This window comes from Cryptococcus neoformans (assembly GCF_000091045.1).
Source record: "Cryptococcus neoformans var. neoformans JEC21 chromosome 5 sequence".
In the NCBI taxonomy this organism is placed as follows: Eukaryota; Fungi; Basidiomycota; class Tremellomycetes; order Tremellales; family Cryptococcaceae; genus Cryptococcus; species Cryptococcus deneoformans.
The window spans coordinates 1073227-1094247 of NC_006687.1; the positions used below are offsets into that span (position 1 = coordinate 1073227).

Here is a 21021-nt window from a genome sequence, read left to right on the forward strand (position 1 = left end):
AAATACTGCTCATTATGTAAACACCACGTCACGTGATTTGCCGCAACACACCCGAAAGTTCAAAAGCGCCTGTTCACTTTGCACCCGTGTAGAGTGTTTACTTCTCGACAGCATATATATCCTATATTCACGATGGTATGTATCCGCAACCACTCGACTGAGAATACGACTGATGACCCATAGGGGAAAGCGACAAAAACACGAAAGTTCGCCGCCGTAAAGCGCATGATCAAGCCCAGCGACCCTCGGCTGTACGTCTAGCCACAATGTCTTTTCATTACAGGTGCTGACCACCGAATGTAGGAAAGAAAACGTCGAAAAGGCAGCAAAGAAGGCCGAGAAGGAAAAGGCTGCGGAAGAACGCAAAGCTGTGTGAGTATCGCATCATTTCAAAAGGAAAACGCGACGCTTGCAATTCTGATGAACCACCCTTTCAAATCAGTGCCCAGGTCTCTTCAAGTCTTTTCCTTTCGCACAACACCGATCTTGGTCCTCCTTACCGTATTTTGGTGGATACCAACTTTATCAATTTCTCGATCCAGAACAAGATTGAGCTTGTGCAGGGGATGATGGACTGCTTGATGGCCAAATGTATCCCAACCATAACGGATTGTGTGTTGGCAGAGTTGGAAAAGTTGGGGCCAAAGTACAGGCTTGCGTTGAAGTGGGTGGACTTTTTTTTACATGCAGAATATAGAAGGGGGGAGGGGGGCTGACTTGAGAATCATAGGATTGCAAAGGACCCGAGGTTTGAGAGATTACATTGTGACCGTAAGTGCCCGCTCCTCCAAGTCCCGACCTGCTATTCCTGACGCTTTCATTACAGACAACGGTACATATGCGGACGACTGTCTTGTCCAGAGAGTCACTGTGCACAAGTGCTACATTGTTGCCACCGTACGCCAATTTCATCCCATATGAATTCACAACGCTGACACTGTGATTCATAGTGCGATAGGGATCTCCGAAGGCGTATAAGAAAAGTTCCTGGTGTACCGCTCATGTATGTCGTCAAGCGTAGATACCAGATTGAGAGATTACCAGAGTATGTTCTTTTACTCCACTGTTTTGCTTTCGGGGACAAAACTGACAGCTCAATAGGGGAGGCGCTTCTTTCTAGATCTAGATTGGTCAAGTTTTTTGTATGTTTGTACATGTACTATGCATTTTCCATGATACTTGCTTCTATTTTGATCGACGGTCACAGTCTGGCAGCATTTACTGAAAACTACAGATACCCAACACAAATGTCAAGACAAAAAGACGTGTTCCCCCCCCCTAAACCTTTAGATCAAAACGACAAAATTTCACAAACTATGCGGCTATTACCATCCCCCATCACTGGCGCCAGGATGACTCCTGTCACTACTCGCAGAGCTGATCATCTTAGGCGTCTCGTCCCCCGCCTTGTGGTGCAAAGACGACAGTGGAAGGACTGATTCGTCTTCGATAGATTTCTTGAGGTAAACCTCATCACCCTAATTAAAAAAAGACAATAAAAAAGGGTCAGCAACCCCGTCCACGCTGAGAAACCGACAAGGGTGGAGACTTACCTCGAGTGGAGTGGTGGAGAATGACAAGCCCTTGTTAAAGTGCTTGGAGAAGCATTGACGGGCGCGCTCGTAATCGATATGAGAGCTAAGCTTCTTCCTCGGCTGGACTGTCAAACTGTGTCTCTGTACATGCCATTAGCAAAAATGAACTACCACTGAATCCGCCGAACCCAGACAGATTGGAGGAGGAGGGGAACATACAGCATCGACATTGCTATCCAACACCGCCGGACTATGCGCTCCCTCACTGATCGACAACCTGATCGAAAAGTCCTTTTGTCCACTCCCCGTCGACTTTTCCCACAGTTCGATCGTACAATGCGAGCAATAATCCAACTCGGGGATCCTCACATTAGTAAATGGCAAACCGGAAGCAAGCAAGAGGTGGACAAAGGTGGTAATGTGGGATTCTTTGGTAAAGTAGAAACAGGCCAGGGATTTGCCGGTCGTCTTTGCTTCGTCAAGATCTTCCCATACTTTACGCAAGAGGGGTAAGCTGGTGAGTACACCGATCTCTTCCTTGGCCTCGGCGTCGAAACCGTATTCCTGAGGAGCGACGAGGTCGAAAAGCGCCTTGGCGCGGCCAAACAGATCGTGGAGGCCTTTTCAAAATAAAATAAATCAGTTTTGTGGTATGACCATGAACAATAAAAGATTTTTGGACGAACGTCGGTCCTGGTTTGGTGCGCCCGCTTTACTGGCTTGTCCTTTACCCTCGGGGTCAAAGACAGCGAACAAGAACGTTCGATTATGCAAACTGTCGTACTTGATCTGCAAACTCAAAATCATCAGTAACTTTTGATAGACGGCCGCCTTTGCACATCCAAACCTACACTGTCGTACAGCTCAGACACCCTTGACGGATCAAATTTCTCCTGCTTCACACCAACCCAGTCATCGAAAATCTTTTCCCACCGTTCTTTGAACAACCAAGGACTGTCGCCGCTGCACCATCTCTGTTGAGGAATCTTTTCGACGTTGCCGTTCTCATAATTGCGTCGCATGATTCCGCGAAGTTCGGTGAGTTGCTCAATAACGTCCTGTACACAGTGTCAGTTTTCGGGTTCATTTCTGTGTTAGACGACATAAGTCAACATACAGAGACAACCTCTACAGGCTCCTTCTTGAACGATTTCGGCCAAGCAAGATCAGGTCTCCTTTCCGTCTCACCAGTCCTCAGCAACATCTTCAGTTTCTTCTTCGCATCCGTGCAAAGATCCTTGGCAGCATTATTATCATCCAAAAGATCTCGCCTTTGGATAAGGTGACTGATTTGAGGACCTTGCTCGGGCGGGTTGCGCGCGTTAGCTATAGAGGATGCAGACGAGGAAGAACCGCCTTCGACGCCGAGGAGGGCGTGGGCGAAGATTTGAGCAGTATTCTGATAAATAAAGAAAAAAAGATTAATTTTCATATTACCAGACAATAATTCTGGATTGAAACCTACGATGACTCGTCGTTCGGATGAAGTATAAATCTTGACATTGTTCAGTACGTCCTTGTCTTGCTGACTGTTAGCTCGAATTTCCCTACCATCCACAAGCAAAGAAACCTACTCATGATCATAATATCCTTTTTGAAGGCATCTCCTAAATCTCTACTCTGATACCTCGATGAATGCGTGCTTTCACCACCCCACTTGACAACCAATTGCATCTTCTCAAGACCTTCAGGGATATCCGGGTCACTAACACACCCCGCATGTTTGCCTTGGGCCATTTCATTCTGATCGGTTTCAGGCTCGGGATTGCAGGGCGTACCAGACCGGGGCATGGCATCAATGCTGTCTGTCGCAGACATAGGTGGTTCAGTAAGAAGAGTCGAATCCGCGGTAGCTGCTTGAGCTGATTCTCCCTTCCTGAGCCAGTCATTGACCTTTTTCCTGCCTTCAGTCTCGGTAATGTCACCTTCATCTTCCTTGTCCTCATCCTTCTTTTTCTTATCCTTCTTCTCATTCTTATCTCCCTTCTTCTTCGCGAAGCTGGGCTTGAGCTGTGCCTTAGTTCCTGGAAAACTCATCTTCTTCCCAAGCGCTTCCTTAATCTGTGAAAGTTTGATAAGTTGTTCCTCGGTGATACCAGGAGTCTGGGACGACTCTTCAGCTGCGGCGAGGATGTATTGAAGCTGACGAGTGTCACGAAGGATAATCTCTTCTCGGTGACCACGAAGGAGTCGAAGGAAAGGTCGAGACCAGGCTTCATGTGCCGGGAAAGAAAACTGGTGAGTAGCTATTAGTAATGCTACCAACCGTCGACACGCCCGACTCACCTTCAACTTCATCTTAGGTGTACGATCGGCGTGACGAAGAACAGTGACCGTTGCGCGGAGAGTACTTGTGGTTGATCCACCTGATGGATCATCGATAGTCGCAGTAGAGGCCAAACCGGCCTGGATACCTTGGACTTTGCGCTCTCGAGCAATTTGACAAACTCCAGAGAGAATCTCGGCAGCCTTATCTGGCCGATTGTTAGTTACAACGACTCAATTGTGATACACTTTCGCTTACCATAGTATGCCTTTGAGCAAAGTTAGCTTAGTCCGTGGGTTGTTGATAGTTGACGATTGACTTACTTGGTTACCCTTGACGAAACTCCACCCATTCACGTCAATGACCATACTTCTTGACCCGCCTTCGCATCTCAAAAGGTCAAAACCACACACGCGTTGCCCAAATGCCTCGACGACATCCCTGGCGTATTGATTTTCGGCTTCTGAAAGAGGAGTGATAAAACGGGTCTCCTTACCGTCCGCATTACGACGGACGAGACCATCGACAACGGGAGATTTACGAGTCTCGGCGTGGGAGAACTTGGATCCGACAGTGTAGACCTTGATGTCTTCAGCTACATGGAAAGTCAGTCAATCCAAGATGGTGCAATCCCTCTAGAAATATTTACCGTTGTCAACATTGATAAACTCCTCGTAGATGAAAGACCCAATGGTTCGAGGATGGTAAAGGTTTGGGTCGTATTCGCTCGACTTGTTACCAACCTACAGCTCAGATTAGAGTATATTCGTTAAATAAAAGGACAAGGCACCCTAAGACTTACCTTTCGAAACAATCTCCTTCCTCCGCCACCCTTGTAATAGATGAACACATTGTGGTTCTCTCCATCAACGGGCTTTTCGACAAAAGGCTTCTCGATAACTTTATCACCGATGAGGATGGCATCACCATCCTCGCGCAAGATCACCTCCGTCGCCTTGGGCACTGGGTCCTTTCTCTGTTTCCCTCTCCATTTCTCCGGGATAATCGCCTCTCCCCATTCATCCTCATCTTTCGCCTTGGGACCGGGCAGCACCAAACCCAACTCCCTTCGCACCTGTCTCCTTAAAGACCTAGGGATACGAGGCCCCCCATCCCTTGATATCTCAGCCCGGCTAGGGGTGGGTACGCCGATATGGTCTAGAATGGCGAGGACGAGTCGGCGGTCCCATAACAGCGATTGCATGGAAAGAGAGTTTATAGAGATGGGAGGCGGGCGGTTAGGGAGTTGGGTGTAAGAGATAGCTTTGGGGAGGGGAAAGTCGGTGGAAAAGAAGGAGATGAGTACATCTACAGGGGGCCAGTGGGATATGTCTATGAAAATGCTATGAGCTACCTGTAGTCTCTTATGGTGTTAGAGCAGCGAACGACATACCTTCTTCAAGGATAACAACGTCTCCAAAGATTTTGACCTCCAAACCTCCCTTCTCAATATCAACCAGCCTCGTAAGGATCTCTCTCATAGCCTTGCTCCTCGCTTTGACGTCCATTGCACAAACGCCAAGAACGACCTTGGGCTGCTTCGGAGCCGCCAGCGAGGGTGTGTTGAGGTTCATGAGTAGGGACGATGGAGAGGGCGAAGTGGACCGTTTCTCGGCATTTTGAGTGAAGCGTTTGACGGAAGGGGATTTGGGCGGAAGCATGGACATGGCGGATATGTACAGTGGGAAGCCAGTCCTGGATAAGATGGAGAGATGCGAAGAAACGTTCGTTTGACTGCAGCGGTCAAGCAGGAGCCCGAAAACTCGAGTGGATAATAGCCGGCTTCGCGACCGTTCCCCCCCCTGCAGAAAATAATGAGATCCAAGATTTCTGCCGGATGAAGCTGAATCTCTGAAAGGTTAATACTTGGGGAAAGGTATGTAGATGCATAGACCATCCTACATCGGTCAAGATAAAAAATGTGTATATCTACAAAGACAGATAAAAAAATGAACCCTTGGCTGGAAAAAAAGGACTTTTCCGACCTTCCACCGTCCCAACGTTCGGCACCTGATCTATATTACAAAATATCCTGGTACATGTGGAAAGATCTCTGAGAAGGCTATAAGATGGTAAATGTAGGTAAGTAGCTGGATACATTGGATGGAATGCGTTTGAAAACATTTTAACTTACTTCGAGGTATGGGAGCCTCAATTAATTAGACAGTTAAAATATAGCTTGTACATTCCAACAGGATCACCTATACGATCGTCTATCCCACCAAAACCCTCACGTTCCCCATCTATCTTTTTCTGTTCGCTGTCTGACTCTGGCTTCTGCTGTTTTCCTCGTCCCTCCTCCGTCTACTCCGGCCTCTCTTCCCCTGTTTCTCCACATCCTTATCTTCACCCCCGCCATCCCCACTCTTCCCCCACTTCCTAAATCCTCTCCTTTTACATATTCCAAAGAAGGGGATACAAGTACAGCTTCCCCATCCGGTATCTACCCTCTTACGAAGGTTTCCGCGCGATATCTCAACGAATGAACAGAGGAAGAGGAGGATCCATGAGGCGTGTAATACTGGTCTTTCGTTAAGCAAAACAGCACAAAAAAACAAAACAAAAACGGGTACTTACAAAGCACACCCGTCCCGACACTGCCTCCATCTGAACTAGTCATCTTGACCTGCCAACTTGCCGCACACGCTACCCCAAACACGATCCATCCCAACATGAAAACGTATATCCTACTCACCCTGAACGCAAACCTTTTTAGGCTTCTTTTCATCCGTCTCCATCTCGTCAGTCTCCTTCCTTTCTCATCCATATCCTCGTCCTCTTGTTCCCCATCATCTCCGTCCCTGGCCCCGTTCGATGGAGTGGAAGAACAGAAACGGTAAAATGTAAAGAGGAACGTATACGTCATAAGCCAGAAGGAGGAAAGGGCCGCTAGCCCGGTGGTTAGGAAGAAGTTTGACAAGTCGATGGTGGAGGTGAGGTCTCTCTTCGAGTTGAACGATCGTCTGGAATTGGTGTCGGAGCTTGTATAGGAGGAGGATTGCATCCAACCATCACAGCTGGTTTTTGTGCAGCTCCCTACACGGGCGAGGCATCGTCAGCACCGGGCAAACCACTTTTTTCTCCAACGCCCATCCACCACCCTGCCGCATCTCTCACCCCACCGAAAACAGACATACAAATAAGGATCACACCAAACAAGACAAAAAAGGTTAAACTCACTCAAGACCCCAACGTATTCATCATCACTCTTTACAACAGCAGCCAAACCCCCATTCGGACTTAGAAAACAAACAAAGAACAAGAGAAGCCATACGATGAATTCGAGGAGAAGAATGGAGAAGGGAGGGTGGTAGTTGAAGTAATCCGATTTCCTTCCTGGAGCTCTCGAAGAGGAGGAGAGGTAAGAGGGGGAGGAGGTGGTGGGGGAGCCTCTTTCGGCGTCGGAGGGATTTTGAGGGCGACGTTTGGAAGACGACATTGGTTTCCTCGGACGATCGGGATTGGAAACAATATTGTGAAGGGGGGTCAAGATCAGATCTCTATATACCTACCGGTCCCGCGTTATACTTCTAGGTGTCGTGCAAGGCCTACCCACGAGTAACTTGCGGGTACAATTCCAAGCAAGGTAAGTTTTGGCCGGAGAGGCTGCTTGATCGCAGTTTTCAACCGTTATTGAGAGGTATATCCTTCTTCTTTGTAAGGAGAGATCTGTTACAACAGTCTAGACGACTTTCAGGTAGGTCTTTCGCTCATTGAGTGCGGTTTGGGTCTTGTAGGTTATTATTGAGAGACGGTGGGAAAGGTCCTCCTTCCCTTATTCCACAAATTCAAAGCCAATCTTGTCGTATGAATGTGTATGTCGTGCAATGTGTGTAAATGAAAAAGAATAAAGTGTCGCAAGGTATTTGCACGTTCACACTACGACTTGATCGTTATATAGTAGAGGATGAGATGTGCTTGACCTCGAGATGGGTATGTAACCTGGGCCGAAAACTTGGGCGGTTTATCATGAAAGGATGGTGGTGGTGTCACTAAAAAGAAAAAGGGAGAGGCGTCCCAAAGGATATCATATCGAGCGTTTTCCCACTTTTGCCCGCGCGTCGAGCTTCCTTCATTCGGCCTGTACAGTAGTAGCAAGAACTCAAAGTTGAGATTACAGGAAAAAAAAGCAAAGGGACATGGAATAAAAGATTACACTCCACCGCACATATACCCCCGCTCCTTCTCCCCATCTGGTGTCGTCTCACCATCCCCATCATGAACCTGATCCCGCTGAGAGGAAGAGTTGGGAGGTGCAAACTTGCTCACTAGCCATTCCTCTACCGTCTTGTCGGCAGATGAGCCACGGGAAGGCGTGGAAAGGAGAGTGATGAAGGCCGGATGTCCTTGATGCGGAGAGAGAGCCATTGACTCCGGCCCAGAGCTGGATGCAGAGCCGGACAAGGAGATGGTTGTGGAAGTGAGAGCAGCGGAGAGTTGAGCGAATACCATCCTCAGTTTTATATGTGCATGCATCTCTTCTCGTCGTCGCGTCCGCCGGCCGCCGAGCTGTCTAGGTTGGTTCCAGCAAATTGGTGTGGTCTCGGCCCATTGTCTGTGCGCGTCATCCGCTGGTTGCCGCGTCCTATTCTATTCATCCGCCGGAACAAAACAGCTTCTCCCTTTCCACTATACGATGCCAGAACAAAGGGTGCCTCTTTCCGCCGCTCCGATGTCCATCGCCCCGTCCTCCAGCACCTCGACCAGTGCAAGTACCGTACGTCCTGTGCGTCCAGCTTCCACCGCGTCGTTGCGCCACCCGCAACAGCAACAACCCCGGACCCAGCCACCAGCATCTGGCGCCGGAAGTGTAGCGCAGTCCAGAAGACAATCCGTCGATACGTTCATGCCCGAGTCTCAGCCGCCTTCGCCTATAACTTACTTTCCGAATCCCTCGACCTTTGCAAGCGGCCCGAATAACAACGCCAACTCCATCTCGTCTCCAGCAAACTCTACCTCAACGTCACCAACAGTGTCGATCTCCCACATGGCCAGCACAGATTCCGACGATCCGTCAGCAGCTCAGGCCGTATCGACAAGCAGCATCGCTAGAACACCACGGCTGAACCCCGTCGCAACCTCCAATGTCATTGGCCTAGATATCGGTGCACCTTCCCCACGAGTCCAGGCTTCAAGAGGCCATGGCGGCCACGCACAGACGTCTTCGGGGACAACGTCAAGCACTAGTGGCAGCGTATCGAGCATCATCGACCATCAGTCCAGGCGAAGAGGTTCAGGCAGGGTGTTCAGCACGCCGGGAGCAGGTTACAGCGCGACTCACCCAAATATTGGACTTGGGCTCGGCCCCACTCCTTCGAGATCAGGGACTGGGTCTACTAGTACCACGATCAATGACGCCGCTTTGTCAAGTCCTCGGCGTATCTCGACGTCTCGGGGATTACATGTACCACCTCAAACAGCGGCACCCCCTGTGGGTAATCTGGGTTTACCAACCCACGAGGCATACTACTCGGTCAGTCAACCCGCCAGCGCGGCTACACCAAGGTTTAGAGATAAAGGGATTTATGCATCTGGTGGATCAGGAGGACTGCAGCACTATTCATCAAGCATTGCCGGCTATCCATCAGGATCATACGGCGCCATTCACCAGAATCAGCCCTCTAGAGACCTTGCACCCACATCAGCGATGGGTACTAGTATGCACTCGCCTTTCCCGTCACCCGAAGGGTCGGTTCTGAAAAGGTTGAAGAAGAAAGCTAGTAATGTTGGATTGGGTCTCGGAAGACCGGATAACTATGACGATGAAGCAGTTGGGAGAAGAGGGGATGAGGATGAGTTGTTGGAGGATAATGAAGGCGAACGGGCGAATGGCACAAGAGTATGGTACAGCTCCTTTGCAACTATTGATTGGATCCATGACGCAGTAAGTATATCTTGCTTATGTTAACTTTACATGCGGCTTACGCAAAACAGATCAAGGAATCGTCACGAGTGAGGAGACTGAGGAATGCCGCTTCACGTTCTCTCCGCGGCAAGATCGCAAATACATGGGATCGCTTCCAAGGATGGCTTGTGGTTACTCTCACCGGTATCATAACCGCCCTTATCGCTTTCCTCATCATCCGTGCGGAGATGGCATTCTTTGATCTGAAAGAAGGGTTCTGTTCGACATCCTGGGGCACCGCCAGACGGTTTTGTTGTGCACCGAGGCACCAGTCACCAGGAAGTGATGGAGGTGAGGACGAATGTTCAGACTGGATTGAGTGGGGTCAGTTCTTCAACCCTAAAGAAAAAGATGGGCCATTTGGCGGCTGGGTGTATGGAGGACCCGAATTCATGGCCTATGCTACTGTCGCACTCTTGCTAGCGGTGACTGCCAGCTGTATGACAGTTTATCTCTCTTCATCCGCTCACCATACCACCTCGAAAGACTCTACATTCCTCACTCCACCGTCTAAAATTCCAACAGCCAAACAGTCCACCGCTTCCTCCCCTACCAAACGTACCGCCTCTCTCCCGTACGGCCCTCATAACGAATGTCAGCCCCTCCTCGATTCGGTCGCTAATGAACCTCCTACACCTTTGATCGAATCGCCTCCCGAAACCTTTCGTAAAGTCATGTTCTACGCTGCTGGCTCTGGTATCCCCGAAATCAAGACGATTTTGAGCGGGTTCGTCATCCATGGATATCTTGGCGGATGGACTCTGCTCACTAAGAGTGCGGGATTGGCGTTGTCCGTCGGGTCTGGTCTGTCATTGGGGAAGGAAGGACCATTAGTCCATATGAGTAGCTGTGTTGGCAATATCGTATCTAGAATGTTTCTCAAATTTGAATGTAATGAAGGTGAGCTCTTTTCGCTTTTGGTATGGTCAAGTACACAGCAGAGGCTAATGAAAACGGCAGCCAAGCGAAGGGAAGTCCTTTCGGCTGCTTGTGCGGCTGGTGTAGCGGTGGCGTTCGGTGCACCCGTCGGTGGTGTCTTGTTCTCTCTGGAAGAAGTCTCCTATTACTTTCCGCCCAAGGTCATGTGGAGAAGGTAAGCAGAATGCCGAACAGAATGCGATCGACGGATGACTGACTGGACGGCAGTTTCTGGTGCGCTGCAATTGCTGCAATCACGCTCAAAGCATTGAATCCGTTTGGCAACGGAAGCCTGGTACTGGTAAGTCCCTCAAACTCGTCATCATCAGAACTAGACGCCGACTCGATACCCAGTTTGCCGTGACGTACACCAAAGAGTACCACTATTGGGAATATATCATCTTTGTAGTCCTTGGTGTCTTTGGCGTAAGTCTCAAACTCATTCATCCTTTTCGTCAGACATACTGATGCTTCGGCGTAGGGTTTGTATGGTGCGGTCTTTGCTCGACTGAACATTATCTGGAGCAGACATGTGCGGAATGGGACTTGGCTGAGGAGACATCCCATCTTTGAAGTTGTACTTGTGTGTATCAGGCTAATCATTCTCTTGAGATGGCAAGTCTAACATGGAGCACGCAGGTCGTGTTGTTGACAACAATAGTGTCTTTCTCAAATCCATACACCAGAATGGGCGGCACTGAATTTGTGGCCAGCGTGAGTCCTTCTAGTCCTAAATCAAGGACAAACCGGACTGACTGTCTTCAAAGTTGTTTGAGGAATGCAATTCATCTTCTTCAAGCAGCCTCTGCGTCAACCACCCTCATGAGCTCGCCACCGTGATCTGGGAAGTTTTCATGGCCCTGATCATTAAGGGCTGTTTGACGATCATCACCTTTGGCATCAAGGTTCCAGGTTCGTGCCTCTTGAAATCTGCAAAGATAGCTTTACGCTGACGGTTTTGTAATAAAGCTGGCATTTTTATCCCCTCTCTCGCTGTTGGTGCTTGCTTTGGCAGAATCGTTGGCCATATGATGGAGTACATCGAATTCACCTATCCTGAATTGTCAATCTTCAACGTCTGCAAAGACACTGATTGTATTGTACCCGGTGTTTATGCCATGGTAGGTCTTGCAAATGCACGGAACAAAATAATATGCTGACACTGAGCGTTGCAGGTCGGAGCAGCAGCTACTTTGGCAGGCGTTACACGCACGACGGTGTCACTGGCTGTTATCATGTTTGAACTCACGTCAACGCTCAATTATGTTGTGCCAGTGATGTTAAGTATTTTGATTGCAAAGACCGTGGCAGACGGGTTGGAGAAGAAGGGTATTTACGACTTGGTCATTGAGTGAGTTCTAACCACATATCACATGGAAAGCAGGCTGACGAGGAACGAAGCTTAAACCAGTTGCCTTACCTTGACTCGAAACATGAATACCTCTGGGGCTCTCGCCGCGCATATTCTGTAGCCGATCGCTCTGTTCCTCATCTGCGCGCAGATAAACCTCACACAGTGAGATCGCTCACCGGTAAACTGCTTGAACTCGTGCGTTTGGGTATGGAGGATACTGGATTCCCTGTCTTGGTGAAGGAAATGACTAGTGCTGGAGGGCCAGGTACCAGTGCTGGTGTTGGATTGGAAGGGGGGATCGGTAGCGGGAGAGAAAGGAGCTGCCTTAGGGTGGTTGGGTTCTTGGGTATCAATGAATTGGAACATGCTCTTTGTAAGTAGGCTTCGTTGGATGCGGAGATAGCTAGAGGCTGACATAGTGACTATAGCTGAGCTAGCGGATGAGCCTGATGCTGCGATCAATCTCATTCCCGACGATGCTTCACAAGCGAGGGTACGCAGTAGTGCAATGTCAATCTTCAGCTTTGCCGACTCGTTTGTCGATAACGTGTGGAATCCATGCGACCTCAGTCGATACATCGATCAAGTGAGTCTATCTTATAAATTTCTCTCCTAAAACACAAAGCTGATAGGCATACCAGGCGCCGATAACTGTACAGATACACTCTCCTCTTGAACTGGTGCAGCAGTTGTTTGTCAAACTCGGAGTCAGGCAGGTCATCGTCGTGAACTCTCGGGGTGTGTTTCAGGGCATAATCACCAAGAAGGCTTGGCTGAACTTCCTGAGCGAGTTGGAGGAAGGCACAGGACATTGAAGTGTTCTTTATTTGTAATCTATTAGTCATTTCGCTTAGAAAGCGTAGACTATCATTTTTTACGACTGTTTTTATGACCGCCATTCTTGTTTCATGACTAACGCATTGCGATGGGTGTATTCATTATGTACATACATATCTCCATGCATGTTTCGACGTTATATGATCTATTTTTCTTCTGTGATGGTCGACTCGATGCTCTTCTTCTTCATCTTGTCCGGGACAGGTAAAAGTTCTCCCGTCTCCGATAGAACGCCGACTGGGTCCATTTCTTTGATTATAGCTTGATTAGCGGGGTTGTTGAGCATAAGATTCCTAATACAAAAGAGAGCATGTTCTCTCAAAACTGCACATTGATCAGCAGAATAGTCTACAATGAGCATTTTTTTCCGCACTCACAGGGGTTACCCTCATCAATCTCAGTCAGGCTCAAAACCAGCTGCACGCCCTCATATTCCCGGACTTGGTCCCCAACTCGAGTGTCATTGAACGTGAGCACACCCAGTAGCCGAACAAGGTCACGTTTCAAGTTGGAGAATGGTTTAAGTTCTGGCTGGATGGTCGTAGTGGCCGTGGGGGGGGATGGGTTGCGCGGGTTGGTGCGAGGGAAAAAGTCGTTGAGAGCCCTCAGCATATCTTGACTTTGCGTCAGCATTTCGCCCATGGTCCAGTATCAGCTGTCGTACCTATCAGAGGACGCACTATGCCCGACAGAGGTTCTTTAGTTGCCTTTATCAGCTGTTCCTCACCGCCTTGCATCTGCAGCTCCACATCTTCCCGGTCTGCAGCCGGTGCAGCAGCTTTATCAATCCTCTCTTGCACCCTCAACCCTATAGTCCCCAAAGCTTCAGAAACAAGTACCAAACCTTCGAGGTATTTTGGTAACCTTGGATCGTCCGACTTCTGGGCCAGAGAAGGGAGAGATGATTGTATGAGGCTGTTGAATAGTGGGTGGAGGAAGCTGTTGGGATAGTTTTCAACAGGCGGAGTGGGGGAAGACGTAGGGAGAGAGGAGAGAGTTGAATCGAGAATTTTGAGGAATACCGTTTGGGAGGGTGTTATAGGTTCTGGAGGTTCGGATAGTAGTTGGAAAAGGCGTGGATGGAGTGAAAAGGAGATGATTGATGTGAATATTGATGTTCTGTGAAGTGTCAAAGGCTTTCCAAACGGCTACGAGATGCAAAGATTGGTCTTACGCCAGGTCAAAGCAATTATGTTCTTTATCCAGCCATTCATCCATCCTGCCGAGCAGTTGCGCAAGCCATCTCATACCTGTTGGTGTCAAAAGCAGCTCGCTACAAGCATCATGGTTAGCTGACGGATCGGTGTAAGGCTGATCCAGACTCACAGCCTAGGTAAGCTATTGCGGGTGAGATTGTTTAATAAATGGAGCGTGGCATGATTGGTCTTTGGATCTCGAGAATCTAATAATCGTCTGTGTGGGATGTCAGCCAGACCGTTAATCAAAAAAGTTCTTACATTATAACGTCGTCTTCTCTGTTGCCAGACACATATATTCTCAATGCGGCATCCGCGTGTCTCGTCGCAGCTTTACTCGAGTCCACAGGTGCAAGGACGTTGGAAAGCAATTGCGTAGCTATAGAGTGGATAGTGAAGACTTAGATACATTGAAGTCAGCGTGTGACCTAGGAAATCGATTTTTTGAGAGGACCTACATCTACAGTCCTCAATGCGGACAAAGGTCGTAATGTTAAAGATGAACCTCCTGATCTCTGGTTCATGTTTGCTACACTTCTTATTCAACAGTTGCCCCTGCTTTCATTATTAAAATACTAACAATGCCTCGATTTGGAATGGAAGGAGCCCCGCAACCAAGTTCCTTTCCATCTTTGCCAAACCCAATGCTAACTGTATCCTCGAATCCTCGGACGCGTATCGGCTGGTATCCTTGGCACTGGGATCAAACGATGTAGCCAAAGAAGCCCAAACTCGACCCAGTCCTTGGAAAAATTCTTCGGCTTTTTTCCCTCCAAGAACATAAGAGCTGAACCTTGTCAGAACTTCGATTTGAGCAGTGATCGAATAGGCTTACCGCTCACTCAGATGCGCCGCAAGGTAGCGGGCAATGCCCTCGCAGTTACTTGCACCTTCAAGGCAGCGTTCGTCGCTCTCCACAGCGCTGGTCATAGACCAAGGATTTAGAGCTCCAAGTTGTTCCATTTCAACGTGATGAGCAATTCATGCAGAAATTGACAAGATGCCGAATTGAGATCCACGAAAACAAAAACAACCGAAGGGCCCGATAATGAGTTACGTAAGAGGCCAGGAACAGAACACATTATTTGGACTTAGTACTCCGACATATGCCACTCTTGTTTTGTTCTGCATATGCTCTTGTACTCCCATACTCTATACGGGCGTCAGGTAGATATGCATGGGCTCTAGATATGCAGTGCTGACGATACACTCGATATATTCCCAAATGTCCTGCACACAGGTCTTTGACGGGCCAGTATATTTTTACTTCAGCCATGATGAGATAAGGTACACGTTCCCAGCCAAGAAAGCACGCACGTCCCTCCACCGCCTCGACACAGCCTCAATACCTCTTGTTCACACACAACTTTTACACAAACCCACTTCATTGCTTCATATCCTATATATGCAGCCACTCACTGAGTAACTTTTAGCCATGGCCTACAACTCAAATCATCACCAGCCGTACAATCTCAACTACAGTCCTAATGAAGAGCTCGAGGACTTTGACGTCAGGGCAGACTTTGATGTCAAAGGGCCTAGGTGGAGTGAAGTGCATGGCAACGGTTTGTACAATCCTGGTATTGAAGCAGGTAGAGGAAACGCAAGATCAAGTACGATCGGTCTGGGTGTCATGGGAGGCGACAGAAAGTAAGTAAACGAACTCTCTCTAAGAGCTTGTGACGCCATGTTGACAGTAGCAGCAACAGACCTGTCAGCGAGCATATACCCCCCCTAGGTCATACTTATTCTCAAGACACCAGGAAATCCCTCGCCTCAAAAGAAGAGCTTGTTTCTGTGCCAGTGTTAGGACCTGAGTGAGCCCCGACTAGTGCAAAGCGAAATTCTTGATGTACTGAGCATGTCAATCGGTGACGCAGGTGGAGGAAGACTGAATTACATGACCTTTCACGAAGGGGCCAATCTGGCATCAAAGCAGAGAAGAGGAAGAAAGCTTGGCTAGAATGGACGAGAGACCAACGAGGATTATGTGGAGTCCGGTGGTTAACTAGAAAAGTGATTGTAGGAGCTGTTTTTCTGTTCTGCGTTGCGTAAGTGGGTTGTCTTTGATACGAAATACAAGGGCATTGACCACACGCAGCCTTGGTGTAACGCTCTACTTTGTCATTCCAAGAGCGCCGAGCTTCGAATTTTATGATGAACAACCATTCACTGTCAACAACGACACAATCTCTTTCAGTCGGACGCCAACCAATTTTTCGTTTTCTGGGAACCTCAATCTCTGGGGTACGTTTCATCTGTTATAGACCCATCTTTCAACCTGACTTCATGTTTTATCTAGCCGACGCATCCTCATCTTACGTTCCAGTCCATTTCACGCATCTGGAAGCTTCTTTGTACGACGAAACAACAAACAAAAAGATAGCGACAGGGGATTGGGGAAATCACGTCATGCCGCACAAAGCTGAGCAAGCTATTATATTACCTGTGAAGTTTGCATATAGTGCTATCAACACTTCCGATACGACTTGTAAGTCATCAATCTCTTTCCCCTCACCATGTGCAGCTGAGCCCTTCCATCTGACCGACGCACAGGGAACGATTGGTATAATGCATGCGGCCATATGTGGCCAGGCACGACCAGATCTGATCTCAAGCTCAAGCTTTTGCTCAAGATGTCGATCGTGGGCCTGACCAAAAAGCCGCTGACATCAACATTGATCAGTGGTGTTACCTGCCCCTTCGAATTATCTGCCGACAGTGTATAAGCGGCCCGGGGACCGGAGTTTTGGGTTATGGACATTCTGCGTGATAGGACGATATATATAATCGACGACACGGATCATTTGTACCATACTACTATTTTTTACTAATATGTAACCTTATTACAATTGCCTCACGCCAGAGTCCAAATCGGAATGGTTGGGTCATTATTAAACGGGATTATATATATTCTGACGAAGCTTGTCGTCCCATAATAAATGCACCCCCGAAAGACCTATCTTCATTTTTCAGTAGCGTGAATCAGATAAAAATGTATCAGGGCGAGGATTGTGATAAATGAGAACCTAGCGAAAAAAGTCTACCAAGACAGATTGGCGAGTTTTCAGCAGTAGGGTTGAGTGATATCTGATTTTTATGCCTCAATGACCAGATGGTCATATTGCGCACACGGATCAGGACACTCGACTAACAAGTAATCTGTTTTTGTCTTGCAACGTAGGTTACATAAATATGTTTTTGCCGAGAGGAAGCGGACGATGAGACTTGTCCCCACGCACCACGCTGGCAGCGCTTACTGTTTCTCCAGTTGCATGAGTGTCCCGGTAGTGCGAGTGATGAGAGGCAGTCATTATAATAGCTACTGCAATCAAACAACAAGGCCAAAGGATTTTTTGACAATCAATCACTATCCGAGTCCAACAATACAATGACCTTTTCAGCGTCACGTCCTTCCTTTCGAATGTCTCTCACAGCCCAGTGGTGAACTACTCTGATTCTCCCCGCAACCTCCTTGACACCACCCTTAAGTCGACAATGTGGATGGGCAGACATGATGGCCAGAAGCTGTAGTACCTTGTAATTGTACTCATTTTGTCAGCTGGCAGAGTGAATGTTACCCCCTTGCTGGTGCTTAGATGCTGAATAATCTGTGAGCTTATTCTATGTCCAGTGGACCCATATTATCTGTCATTCCTAGAACGCTCAGTTCGCCTTTACACTTCTCGCTTTACACAAGATAGATGTTAGATGTTAGATGCGACGATTGGTTGCATGAAATCTCAATTTTTTTGACTTGATGGACCGTGCTGGGATCCGACAAGGATGCATCGGAAAATGCGAACAGACCACTAACCCCGGTTCCTTCCTTTTACCCATGACTGACTTTTCCGCCTGCCGAGAACAATGTATGCTTCATCATTAAATCGTCTGTGTGAGCTATATGTGTAGCGCACACCATCGTTGACTTGTCGTACAATCTTCAAACACAATTTAATCATCCTCAATGTCCATTGTTGACCCATCCCCTTCTTCATATTCATCCCCGTCCTCTACACTTTGCACAGAAGACCTATCCTCTGCATCATCTCCAGGTACCCGGGCGATAGGTAATGACGCCGCTGATGTTGTCCCAGACGGCGCCGGTAATGGCAACGGTACCGACCCGGGAGGCAGCACCACGCTCTCTCCTCCAGCCTCCCCTAATGTGGTTGGATCCATTTCAACAGGTACAGGTCCAAAGCTTGGGTTCCCCTTTGGTACCTTGAACGGATCCATATCTCTTCCTCCCAACTGTCCAGGTAAGCCAGGGAGCGTTGTCGGATCAAGTGTTTCCATCTGTTCTTTCAAGGCCATTTCCAATAAAACGGTGGAGAGAGGGTCTTGAGGCGAGAGGGACAGGGCCTGGTGGTAGATCTGGATAGAGAGGCGAATGTCACCACGAAGATGATGAAGGAGGGCGAGAGAAGAATAGGCTGTGGGGTTGGTAGGGTCTAATCGGATAGTCTGACGGTAGTTGTGTTCAGACTTATTATATTCGCTAAAAAAGGCATCAGCGCTGCCTTGTTTCAAAAAAGGTACATTTGGCCTCACCCCATGATTCGGTAAGCGTGTCCAAGGTTGCAGTACGTTACAGCCCATATGCTCTTCACACCCTGCATATCAAACGATGCTCGCAGGGCTTTCCTGAAGTAGCTCGCGGCAACAGCATAGCTGCCATGATAAAATCAGCATGTTACTGAAACATATGATACTAAGAGACTTACTCTTCCTTGTTATAATGTACCACACCAAGCTCATTAAGTAATAAGGGGTCAGAGTCATTGATAGCCTTTGCAGCTAAGAAATACTCCTCCGCCAAATTTGACGCGCTTAATTGAAGGTGTTCCATTCCAATGAATAACAATGGTAAATGAGATCTGTTCCACCCTTATGATAAGCAAATAACCTGGCGTAAAATAAGATAGTAGGATTACCCTTGGAATAGACGGGCAGAAGTAGAGTAGGCGGTGATGGCATGGTCATGCTCCCCTTCATATGCGAATGAGTGCGCAAAAGCGATCCAAGCAGGTGCGAAACGTGAATCTATCAAATTTGCCTTACTACTCCACCGTATCAGTTTCTATGAATACCTGCTCCTTACTAGACGGAAATGACCCACCTGAAATATCGCCTTGCTTCAGCCCATCTTTTACCGGAAAAGTACCACAACCCCACAGCATACCACGTTGTAGCCGCTTGTGGATCTTGTTCCACCAACTCATGCGCCAACATGAATAAAGAAGACCTTAGCCGATGAATATGGTGCATGCACGCGAGATGAAGAGGAAGCGCGCTGGGGTGGCCAGGGATGCGAGAAAGGATTTTGGTCGTGACAACGTAGCATTCTTCCCATTTGTATTTGGCGTAAAGCTCATCTGCAAGCCCAACGAGGACGTCACAGTTTTCTCCGAGGGCGAATTGAGTGGTAAGCGCTTCCCGAGCGGCCGCCACCTCGCATGCGTGGGTGTCTTTTTTGAGTTTGGTCATGTACATGAGTTTGACAAAGTTGGCGTCGTCTTCGGACAGTTGCTTCCGGTATCCCAGATGGGTTACAAAGTCCCACTCTACGTATGTAGATAGTCAATGGAACGCTTTGTTCAATAGAAAAGTTTCACTCACCCTCCTTTTCAGACATCATTCCTCCTTCTATCAACTCTCTATACGCATCATAGTTCTTCACATCCAACATCAACGCTTCCATCAACGACTCTTTTGCTAATGCGAATGATGATAAACGAAGGTGAAGCAGACCGCGTAAGAGACACAATGAAGAATGAAGTTTGATACCTCCGTCTTGTGATGGTTCGTCGGGGCCTTGACTGGGGTGGTCCAGAGTACGGAAAGGATTTGATTCGCCTACCAGCTCAAGCGCCTCAACGTATTTCTCTTGGTGTACCTGACATTCCTTCAGCCTCACTTTTCATGTACCGTAACGGAGTGGACATACCAAGCATTGAGCTGCTAGATACCGGCAAGCCAGACTCTCATCAATCAACTTTCTGCCCAAGACTTCATCTTCACCGGGCTCCAAACCATTCATCCCATCATCGTCGTCTTGCGACCGTCTCTTGCCCTTGTCCTGAGGGCCAGATCCATCCCTTGGAGGTAAAAAGCCTTTTGGAGAGGGAACGAGGGGTTCTGTAAGCAGTTTCTCCGCTCGAAGATAGTGTCCTGTAAGAAAGTGTGTTTGGGCTAGCCAAAAGGCGTCGTTTGGATCGGCTACATAACATTAGCAGAAATGTTGACGAAGAGATTGGCAAAGCATACCTGTCCAGCTGAGAATCTTGTCTCCCCAGAACGCTGCGGTCTCATACAAATGCTGCATGATCGCATCATGCCTCCACAGCCTCATTGAATCGACCATACTCCAGTTCCTTTCCTCATCCTGCTCCTTTTCATCGTCCAGACCTATTGTCTCGTTCATCCTTGATTTTGGTCGGCCATTTGAATATTCTCCTCTACCATTTGCACTCCGGCCATTTCTGGGGTCAGTAGTGAGATTAAGTGGACGAGCAGTTGCAGTGGATCTTTTAGACCCTACGGGACTAGGTTTGGCACGTGGAGAGACTTGGGAGATACCACGGTTGCCTTGTTCAGCAGCATTTTCGAGCGCGCCAGATGAAAATATGCTCAAGTTTGATGGTCTTGGTCTTCTTGTAGGGTAGGCAAAGGAGAAATTATCCGAGTCTACAGAGAGATCCAAGTTTGAGTCTGCTGGAGTATAGGAGAAGGAGTTTGAGAGGTTGGAAGGGATGCTGCGCTGCAGGCGGTGGTGGCGAGAGGAGCTGGGGAAGGGGGAGTAGGAAAGTGGCGGGGGATTTCCGTGTGGTGGATTTGGTGGGGTGAACATTTTTGGCGTCGAGTACAGAAACCGGCGACAGACAACTCAATGGCCTTGTTGACAAGTTGGGCGCGCCCCCGCCCTGGGAATCACTTACGTAACGTCCCAGATCCGTTCGCGGCGTGGACGGTCATTCATCCATCGATCTTCGCAACTCTTTCCACAA

General features: G+C 48.4%; 7 protein-coding genes across 7 annotated transcripts; 3 read left to right on the forward strand and 4 right to left on the reverse strand.

Moving 5' to 3' along the window:
- Positions 1 to 38: 38 nt before the first annotated feature.
- On the forward strand, positions 39 to 1184 carry CNE03760 (conserved hypothetical protein). Its single transcript, XM_024657263.1, has 8 exons — positions 39 to 135; positions 184 to 251; positions 304 to 372; positions 443 to 664; positions 731 to 771; positions 827 to 897; positions 951 to 1045; positions 1102 to 1184. The coding sequence occupies exons 1-8, from the start codon at positions 133 to 135 to the stop codon at positions 1118 to 1120; spliced, it is 588 nt and encodes a 195-aa protein (XP_024512902.1). The 5' UTR covers positions 39 to 132; the 3' UTR covers positions 1121 to 1184.
- Positions 1138 to 5528, reverse strand: CNE03770 (actin cytoskeleton organization and biogenesis-related protein, putative). The gene is made up of 14 exons (XM_024657264.1): positions 5195 to 5528; positions 4604 to 5133; positions 4451 to 4544; positions 4125 to 4396; positions 4060 to 4069; positions 3822 to 4009; positions 3110 to 3770; positions 3001 to 3056; positions 2653 to 2934; positions 2387 to 2593; positions 2222 to 2324; positions 1755 to 2155; positions 1554 to 1676; positions 1138 to 1478 (listed from the first exon to the last, which is right to left on the reverse strand). Exons 1-14 carry the CDS (start codon positions 5466 to 5468, stop codon positions 1326 to 1328), a joined length of 3354 nt encoding a protein of 1117 aa, XP_024512903.1. The 5' UTR covers positions 5469 to 5528; the 3' UTR covers positions 1138 to 1325.
- Positions 5529 to 5773: 245 nt separating this feature from the next.
- CNE03780 (expressed protein) lies at positions 5774 to 8255 on the reverse strand. The gene is made up of 4 exons (XM_024657265.1): positions 6982 to 8255; positions 6379 to 6837; positions 5936 to 6322; positions 5774 to 5863 (listed from the first exon to the last, which is right to left on the reverse strand). Exons 1-3 carry the CDS (start codon positions 7238 to 7240, stop codon positions 6045 to 6047), a joined length of 996 nt encoding a protein of 331 aa, XP_024512984.1. The 5' UTR covers positions 7241 to 8255; the 3' UTR covers positions 5774 to 5863; positions 5936 to 6044.
- Positions 8256 to 8408: 153 nt separating this feature from the next.
- Positions 8409 to 12949, forward strand: CNE03790 (voltage-gated chloride channel, putative). Its single transcript, XM_570966.2, has 13 exons — positions 8409 to 9685; positions 9736 to 10606; positions 10667 to 10799; positions 10853 to 10925; positions 10979 to 11050; positions 11106 to 11207; positions 11264 to 11338; positions 11392 to 11536; positions 11594 to 11745; positions 11800 to 11975; positions 12026 to 12351; positions 12407 to 12564; positions 12620 to 12949. Exons 1-13 carry the CDS (start codon positions 8438 to 8440, stop codon positions 12791 to 12793), a joined length of 3705 nt encoding a protein of 1234 aa, XP_570966.2. The 5' UTR covers positions 8409 to 8437; the 3' UTR covers positions 12794 to 12949.
- CNE03800 (expressed protein) lies at positions 12930 to 14989 on the reverse strand. Its single transcript, XM_570968.2, has 9 exons — positions 14847 to 14989; positions 14592 to 14798; positions 14470 to 14540; positions 14273 to 14411; positions 14142 to 14228; positions 13990 to 14088; positions 13480 to 13934; positions 13193 to 13429; positions 12930 to 13139 (listed from the first exon to the last, which is right to left on the reverse strand). The coding sequence occupies exons 1-9, from the start codon at positions 14972 to 14974 to the stop codon at positions 12961 to 12963; spliced, it is 1602 nt and encodes a 533-aa protein (XP_570968.1). The 5' UTR covers positions 14975 to 14989; the 3' UTR covers positions 12930 to 12960.
- Positions 14990 to 15418: 429 nt separating this feature from the next.
- Positions 15419 to 16838, forward strand: CNE03810 (expressed protein). The gene is made up of 6 exons (XM_024657266.1): positions 15419 to 15661; positions 15715 to 15828; positions 15892 to 16062; positions 16113 to 16258; positions 16314 to 16502; positions 16568 to 16838. The coding sequence occupies exons 1-6, from the start codon at positions 15447 to 15449 to the stop codon at positions 16738 to 16740; spliced, it is 1008 nt and encodes a 335-aa protein (XP_024512904.1). The 5' UTR covers positions 15419 to 15446; the 3' UTR covers positions 16741 to 16838.
- Positions 16839 to 17755: 917 nt separating this feature from the next.
- Positions 17756 to 20876, reverse strand: CNE03820 (Cell division control protein 16, putative). The gene is made up of 8 exons (XM_570972.2): positions 20282 to 20876; positions 19962 to 20233; positions 19634 to 19910; positions 19134 to 19578; positions 18949 to 19074; positions 18739 to 18891; positions 18566 to 18685; positions 17756 to 18512 (listed from the first exon to the last, which is right to left on the reverse strand). The coding sequence occupies exons 1-8, from the start codon at positions 20862 to 20864 to the stop codon at positions 17966 to 17968; spliced, it is 2523 nt and encodes an 840-aa protein (XP_570972.1). The 5' UTR covers positions 20865 to 20876; the 3' UTR covers positions 17756 to 17965.
- Positions 20877 to 21021: the final 145 nt, after the last annotated feature.